We start from the raw sequence: 8,338 nt of genomic DNA, 5'->3' as shown, positions 1-8,338 counted from the left end.
ATATTAATAGTGTACTTCTATGACATGGTATTAATAATGTACTTCTATGAAATGGTATTAACAATGTACTTTTATGACATGGTATTAACAGTGTACGGAGGTTCAGTGGAGAAGGGTCGTAAGGACAACTCCTTGATTTTCGTATATATATATATATATATATATATATATTTTAAAGTTTGGGTTTTTAAAAAAAAATTGGGCTGGACTTGTTTTAAAATAATTAATGGTAGAAATGTAATTTATAGAAACTTCAACACTCATTTATTATGTATTAAATAATTTTTGAATATGCTTCCAAAGTGCATTCCATGTGAGATTTTTTTTAATAATTTCAGCCCCCATTTTACTAAAGCTCCCTAAAATCAAACTATCTTCTTTTAAATTTTGTGTTGGTTTAAATGGGTTTAATGATATGCATTTAATTAAACAGCTGGTGTTTCCGCGTTCTTTTTACTTTTTACTTTTTTACGCCCAACAACTCAGCAACTGAGTCACGAGTTATTACACCGGCCTTTCATTTTAGATTTTGAAAACCAAAATAGCGCCACAACAATACATTCCCTCTTCTTTTCGTCTGTCTGTCTGTCTCTCTCTGTTTCTCTGCAAAAAGTAAGCGAAAGTGATCGAGCGAGAGTATTGAGTTCAACGATTGAGCCATTGATTTTCTCTGCAACGATTGAGCGAGTGATTTTCTGGGTTCTCTCTCTGTAACGACTGTGTGAAATTTTGGGTTCTGAAATCAAGAATGGCGTGGTCTGCTATAAAGCGCAGACAATTGGAGGATGGTTTTGGTTCCTTTGAGTTTCAGTTTCAGACCCAGAAGAGGATAAGGTCTTCTAGGGTTTCTGAGACCCAACGGAATGTAGCCGTTGAGGGCAAGTCGACCGTTGGTCTTCCTCTGCGCAAGGGTTTGGCTTCGTCTGCTACAAAAAATGCCGACCCAGAATCAGAAGATCTGGGTTTTGATGAAATCTGTCAGACCCAGAAGAGGAAGAGGTCTTCTAGGGTTTCTGAGACCCAACGGAATGTAGCCGTTGAGGAAAAGTCGACTGTTGGTCTTCCTCTGTGCATGGGTTTGGCTTCGTCTGCTACAAAAAATGCCAACCCGGAATCAGAAGAGGGTTTTGATAAAATCTGTCAAACCCAGAAGAGGAAGAGGTCTTCTGGGTTTTCTGAGACCCATCGGAATGTAGCCGTTGAGGAAAAGTCGACTGTTGGTCTTCCTCTGTGCAAGGGTTTGGCTTCGTCTGCTACAAAAAATGCCAACCCGGAATCAGAAGAGGGTTTTGATGAAATCTGTCAAACCCAGAAGAGGAAGAGGTCTTCTAGGGTTTCTAAGACCCAACGGAAGGAAAAGTCGACTGTTGGTCTTCCTCTGTGCAAAGTCAAAGGTTTGGCTTCGTCTGCTTCAAAAGAGACGTTGGATTGTTCTAAGGTCTTGGCTTCTCTGATGAACCTCGGCCATGCGAGCTACTTCAACAAGCCTGTTGTTGATCCTGTGGCTGAGAATCTGCCGGGTTATTTCGACGAAATCTGGAGGCCGATGGATTTGGGTACTGTGAAATCGAAATTGGAGAGGGGTGTCTACTCCAGCGCTGATGACTTTGCTGCTGATATCAGGCTTATCTTCTCAAACGCTTTCAGATATTTCCCCCTTGGGAGTAGAAATCGTGCAGCAGCCAAGCATCTCAGTGGGGTTTTTGAGACCCAATGGAAAGAAGCCGAGGAGAAAATGTCAAATGCTGCTTGTCCTCCTCCTACTCCTCCTCTGCCCGAACGGAGACCAAATGGCAAGAGCTCTTCTGCTTGTACGGTTCTTATGCAAAGTCAAGGGGTTGTTGGGGTTTCTGATTCTCACTCAGTTAAGTCAACCAAAGATGACGACTTGGGCACCCTTGTTCATCAAGCCATGTATCAGGCCACAGACAATACCCTTGTTCATCAAGCCATGTATCAGGCCACAGACAATCTTTCTCCATGTAAGGCTAGGCGAATTCAGTCGCTCAAGATGCGATTTGCAGGTACAATACGGAAAGCAAACAAGATACTAAAGGGTCTACCTGATTCTCCACCAAGGAGAAAATTGATGCATCGGATGGAGCAAAGGGAATCGGCTCGCCTTGCTATTTTGAACATGGAGAAGTCAGTCCAATTTGAGGACCCTTTAAAGGATCTCAAACAACTTGAGATTCTGTGTGGCTGTGGCAGTGAAAAGGTCTACCTTGGATTGCCTCTTAAGCATTTGGGTTTGTACCTCAAGGAAGATGACGAGTTGCAGGGTCAGGACGAGGAGGCGTTTCTGAATGGAGATTGGGAGGAAGGCGAGATCTGCTGGCAGGAGGGCGATTGGGAGGAAGGTGAGATCCGCTCATGAAGTACAGGTTAGAGTTTACAAGGAAAATGAGGCATAGGTTACAAGCCACCTTGCCTCTGTTATTTGTTGTATATGGTAGTTGAATATATACTATAGTAATTCTGATTTTTTATTGTTGAGATGCCAGATTTGGAATATAACCCACTGCTCGACAAGATAGATGACTTAGAAGCTTGCTATTACGGAATCTCTTTAAGTTTTACTTTCTAATTTGTTATAGATGAGGTTTCCAATGTGGATATAGTTGTATCTGCCTGATGCAATCCTACACATCCAGATATCTTGGACAAATTAGCAAAGTATGCACTGTTATGGTGCATATAAGATAACATGTGTGTGTTCCAGGATATAATTTGTTATAGATGAGGTTTCCAATGTGGATATCGTTTCTAAAATGTTTTACTTCTTGGAACTTTTTCCAGGATACAACAGAAGATAAAGTGTGTATGTTCTGTTGTGTGTGTTTGTGTGTACTATCCATGTTCATTGGCCATATACATTATACATATCATATCATTGTACGTGTCAGATGAAGTGGACCATTGTGCTCTCTCTCTCTCTCTACTCTTTGTATTGTTTATTTCGTTTTTTTTTTGTGCCAGTTTTTGTGTGATTGCTATTTGATGGCTAATGCAACTGAGAGCGAATGGTTTGGGCATGAGGGACAAAAGTATGTAAGTTTGCAATAAAACTGAAATCAAATCACACGGAAGCTTATCAAGAACTTGGAGACAATTCCCCATCTTTGAAGGTGCATCAGCAGCAGCTTTTCTTTCCCTATGAACGTAAACCATAGAGAAATTCCAAACTCCAGCTAATCAGGTTTCTGCATCTTTAAGTCTGTTTTGATTTATTAAAGGAATGAAATGATGAATAAGTGTTTCGCATCTGTACAAATAAAATGATTTCTTGTATAAGCTGTTCAGTTGCGAAGGTTGTTGCTATAGAGTGTGTGCCCCACTCGTCTAACCCCAGCATTGGCATTTGCTTCAGTAACCCTGATAATCAGGTACCCCAGCTCCGTTTCACCTCTAAATTTATGCTTTAAAGATGAATGACATTTCATGCAACAATTTACAGAGCTGCTACTGTTTAGGAAATCTATTCTACCAATTTGTGTTTGTTGGTTTCATCTTGTCAGGTGTTTATGCCTTGTTTAGGAAAGCTAGGTAAATAAAATTTGTGTTTGTTAATACACACTTTGTGCCCTGTAGAGTTTTCAGTTTGCTATTCCCTGCACTTATCCAAATTTCGTTTGAGCTAGTATAGAAGCTTGGGATTGCTTCTTATAATGGTTTTTTCTTTCAATTTCTTTTGGCTTGGTGGCTGGTACAGTTTGCAGTTTGCATTGCTGTTGGAGTTGTGTGGCCTTCATCATCTCTTCAATAATCTTCAATAAGGGTTATATCATGGCTATTTCAGGTAAAATTGCTAAAGATTTTATATTATAGATAATATTTGTTTTTGTTAACTTGAAAAGGAAAATGGAGTGAAAATTCCATTATTGATTGTTCTAATAGGTTTTCTTGTGACCTTCCATACAATAAATGATTCATTATCTTTGCTTTATGCTTAGCTAACATTGTTCTTAAGAAACTGCTACTTTCATTAACATAATGTATCACAATCATTTATTAAAGTGCTATAAAAAGGTCTGTGCAGTGATCTTTTTGTAATAGCTTCTATAGTGATGTCTTGGATGCTATAATCCATTTTTGTTTTTTTGTTTCAAATACTTCCTACTTGGCTTAGAGGGATCTGTATATGCCTCTCAAAGACGATGAGATCTTTGAGCATGTACATGGGAGGTGACGATAAGTTAAATTTCTTGGCTATAGACCATGGGTTGATAAGTTAGTACTTTTATAATGCGGTGAAGATCATCACGTGTAGATACAAAGGAGCTATTGGCTTAGATTCACATTTTAAGATCAATAGGAATGGTTGAGAAGGTTGGTGTGCAAGGGACTGAGTTGCATTCTTTTAATTGAGACATCTCAAAGTGTTTGTGGAATTCACATCCCACAAATTGATGCTTTCATTGAGAGCCACCTCAACAGGATTTTCTATTTTGTTATAGATAACTTAGAACCTTGCTATTATTAGGGAATCTCTTTTACATTTTACTTTCTAATTTGTTATAGATGAGATTTCCAATGTGGATATAGTTGTCTCTGCCTGATGCAATCCTAGACATCCAGATATCTTGGAAACATTAGCAAAGTATGTGCTTGTTCATAAAGTTTATTTTTCTTTGTTCCGAGTACATTGCTTTCTGAGCTTATCATTGTGCTAGTTTTTCTTTCTTCCTTTTGGTTTAATAAAGAATGATAATGATGCAAGCCAGAATATTTAGCATCTTGAGCAACCAATTATTCCTTGTAAAAGAATGTTTCTGCATCTTTATGTTGGTTTTGATTTAATAAGGATTTCTTGTCAAAGATGTTCAGTTTTAAAGGTTGTTGGCTGGTCAGGTCCCCACAATTTTTTTTCCCTCTTGTACTGTCTCTTCACGTCAATAATGCCATAATATGAAGGAAAACTATGGAGTCTGTCCCCTTTTTTAAACTCTGCAGTGGCATTTGCTTCAGTGACTCTGATAATCAGGTACACCATCTTCATTTCTCCTTTATATTTATGAAATAACCCAATCAGTGTTTTCTTTGTTTTTTCTTTTGTGGCTTAGATTTCTCCCTCCTTTTTTGTTTCTTTTTCTGGGGTCTCATTTATGTTGCTGTCACTATGGTTATGTTTTAAAGATTAATGACATTTCATGCAACAATTTACAGAGCGGCTACTGTTTAGGAAATCTATGCTACCAATTTGTGTTCTTTGGTTTCATCTTATCAGATGTTTTGAGCCTTGTTTTGGAAATCTGTGGTAAATAAAATTTAGGTTTGTTTCATAGTAGTATGATTTTCACTGAGAACTTGGGTTGATGAAGAAGAAAGGTTGTACGTGGGTTTTAAAGTATACTGACTACATCTTATGAGATCTTGAGGTAGTTTGAGTATTATATATAGATTAGAATGCCCAGCAAGCAGCAGTGAATTTTTTTATATAAGTTGCCGTATCTGGTAAATAAAATTGTATACAGCTCTGGTTAGAGTTCATTTGGTATTGTAATATTTCACCTTTTCAAACGTTTTCTGTCAATGTACATGAGCACAAATTGAAGTCCACTCAAATTTTCTTTTATTATCATCAATGACTGAAAATCAAATAGACAGAAACCTTACAAGTTCCACGTTTTAAACAATTGCCAGAGCTGATGAGGGCACTCCAAACAATAAAAATAGGAAACCATTTTTATTTGGAGATGTTAAACAGGATCCTTGGTTCTCATCATTTACAAAAAAAAAAAAAAAAAAACATGTACTTTCTGAAGTGCCTAAGCCTGTAGTGGGGCAGATTTCTAATGGGGAGCAGAGTAGAAGAACTAGTAAGGTCGGCTTGGCACACCATAAATTTGACTTGGTTTACCTTTCCTACAGTCTAAAAACTTGTACATTAAGCTTATTTTTTAAAATGTATGGACTTTTGGGTTGTGTGTGGATTGTTCTGATTTTAGCATTGTGTTAATTGATTTTGATTCAATTATGGTCAGTATATGTCCTGGGCCCTTTTTCAGGTGATAGAAGCAAGTCAGGCATTTTAAGAGCTTTTTCTTTAACTTTTAATAGAATTTTCCTTTCTTAACTACTGCTGTCAACTCTTTGGGTTCTGATTTTCTGATTGTCATTGTAAGTCTTCTAATTGAGCATGATATTGTCTTTGTGTTTTGATTTTCTGATGGGTATCGTGTTTACTCTGTCTTCTTTTGTTTTTACTATATCTTTTGTGCCTAAACATATCTTGCTCTCTTTCCTCGTTGTTGGGTTAGTTTGTGACCTAGGTTTGTTTTCACTAGTATTATGTATAAGATCGTTTAAAAATGTGTTTAAGCACATCTTTAGTTCCTATTCTTCATTGCTTGTTTATCTTGTTTGATGCTTGAGCTTTATTTTCGGGTACTAAGATGTTTGAGCCTTATTTTCGGGTACTGAGATGTTTGAACAATATATTAAGGTTACCATCCAAATGTTTGCGTTTTCCTGAAGTATACTCTTGAAGAAATCTTTGGTCCCAATTCTTCATTGCTTGTTTTATCTTGTATGATGGTGAACCTTATTTTCAGGTGCAAAGATGTTTGAACTCCAAGTTTTTCTTTTTCAATTTTTTGTTTTTGCATGATTTCAATATTGGTCGTATTAAAATAAAAGAATTCACATATTGGCAGAAAATATGGGGATAAATGGACCTCATAAGGAAAGAAACAAGGATAATAGATTTACCTATTCCATTGTCTAATTGAGAATCGAGTGTCCCATAATGGACACTCAATTTAATCCTGTTTTTCTTTTTGGTTTTGGTCAAAATCTTGTTACATACGGTTGGCCAATGTCAAACCTTGTAAGTTCAAATCAGGCATTGTGAATTGGAGAATTTTCTGTTTTCTGTTTTCTGTTTTATGCACTTACCTTACCCCATACTAATATAATTTTCATAGGATTATGTGCACTACATGAGATCTTGAGGTAATTGTGTGAGTATGTAAATACAATCCGAACAGAAACAGATTAGTAATTGAGTTGTAGTATTTGGTTCTCTACTAGCTAATTGTTACATTAGTAGTGGATCATAAATGGTCAGTTCTCTTCAATAGTCTGGGGAATATAAGATTCAATTTTATTAAGTATTGTATTGTTTTTCACATGTTCTGAAAATTTACAGATGTCATTTTCTTCTGAAAAAAGTTCTCAATATATGTTATTAGTTGGTGCTATAATCTTGATATGTTTCTGTTTCCTGACGGTTCTTCAGGGAAATTGAAGTATTTCTCATAATATGTCCCTCTTGTGCTACCCCTTCGCGTCAATAATTTCATAATATGATGAAAACTATGGACTGTGTGGCCCCATCGTCACTGTGTTTTCTTTGTTGTCTTTTGTGCCTCAGATTTCTCTCTTCCCCCTCCCTCTTTTAAAGATGAATGACATTTCATGCAACAATTTACGGAGTGGTTAACTGTTTTAGGAAATCTATGCTACCAATTTGTGTTCGATGGTTTCATCTTGTCAGGTGTTTGAGCCTTGTTTAGGAAATCTGTGGTAAATAAAATTTGTGTTTGTTAATACAGACTTTGTGCCTTGTAGAGTCTTATCCAAATTGTATACTAGTATGATTTTCACTGAGAACTTGGGTTGATGAAGAAGACAGGTTATAATTTTTAAAGTATACTATCTGCATCTTATGAGATCTTGAGGTAGTGTGAGCATTATACATAATATTAGAATGCCCAACAGGCAGCAGCTCTGGTTAGAGTTGATTTAGTATTGTATTTGTTCACCCCAAAAAGTATGGGTTTGTTTTTATTTAATTTTTTCTATATAAACGATATTCTACTTTAAACTACATGAATGATTTTAAATATTCAAAGCCCTTTAGTGGGCTGGTGTATATTTTGCATGATGTTTTGCACAAGTGTGCCGCTATTGGTATTGTTATGGCCAATAGAAAGAGGTAATTGATTCAGATAAAATTGGAATAGAAGTCTTGCGCGTTATGAAATCTTAACTCATTTTCAAGCCATTGCGCTCTAAGTAGAGAACTGGCTCTGATTGATTCTTTTTTATGCCTAGATTGATTTTTTTTTAAAATATCTCCAATTTGGACAAACTTAATTAGGAATGGACTAGTATTTAAATCATCACAGTTTGATTTAGACATCAATTGGAAATCATACCATCTAAGGAAGAAAGCATGGCAAAATAAAGAGTTTCAACATGAGTTGTCAACTAGAAACCCCGAAATGAAAGCAAGTTGGGAAGAAGTTGATATTATTTCAGATATAGATTGTCTGTCCATGTGCCTTCGAATTCTGGTAATATAACCCCTCTCAATTGCATCGTCAAAACCTCC

At 36.6% G+C, this 8,338-nt stretch overlaps 1 protein-coding gene and 1 long non-coding RNA gene across 7 annotated transcripts; both read left to right on the top strand.

Annotated features, from left to right (window-relative positions):
- Positions 1–585: 585 nt before the first annotated feature.
- On the top strand, positions 586–3,112 carry LOC117612994 (bromodomain-containing protein 3-like). Of its 4 annotated transcripts, none has more exons than XM_034341633.1 (3): positions 586–834; positions 1,000–2,384; positions 2,980–3,112. In XM_034341633.1, the coding sequence occupies exons 1-2, from the start codon at positions 749–751 to the stop codon at positions 2,375–2,377; spliced, it is 1,464 nt and encodes a 487-aa protein (XP_034197524.1). In that variant the 5' UTR covers positions 586–748; the 3' UTR covers positions 2,378–2,384; positions 2,980–3,112. The 4 variants fall into 4 exon arrangements, with proteins under 4 accessions (XP_034197524.1, XP_034197522.1, XP_034197521.1 ...); XM_034341631.1 differs by having other exon boundaries at positions 586–1,921; positions 1,961–2,384; XM_034341630.1 differs by having other exon boundaries at positions 586–2,360.
- A 16-nt stretch (positions 3,113–3,128) lies between these two features.
- LOC117612995 lies at positions 3,129–7,809 on the top strand. 3 transcript variants are annotated; one of them, XR_004583643.1, is made up of 3 exons: positions 3,129–3,199; positions 3,304–3,386; positions 3,713–7,809. It is a non-coding gene; the product is annotated as an uncharacterized LOC117612995 (long non-coding RNA). The 3 variants fall into 3 exon arrangements; XR_004583641.1 differs by having other exon boundaries at positions 3,139–3,386; XR_004583642.1 differs by having other exon boundaries at positions 3,139–3,546.
- The last annotated feature ends 529 nt before the right edge of the window (positions 7,810–8,338 follow it).

The sequence above is a fragment of the Prunus dulcis genome, unplaced genomic scaffold (genome assembly GCF_902201215.1).
Source record: "Prunus dulcis unplaced genomic scaffold, ALMONDv2, whole genome shotgun sequence".
NCBI classification, from domain to species: Eukaryota; Viridiplantae; Streptophyta; class Magnoliopsida; order Rosales; family Rosaceae; genus Prunus; species Prunus dulcis.
Note: the sequence above shows the minus strand (reverse complement) of the source record. Positions and strands in the feature narration are given on the sequence as shown.

Bases quoted from the DNA above. Each gene is read 5' to 3' on its own strand.
- LOC117612994 (XM_034341629.1), top strand. From the start codon at position 749: ATGGCGTGGTCTGCTATAAAGCGCAGACAATTGGAGGATGGTTTTGGT.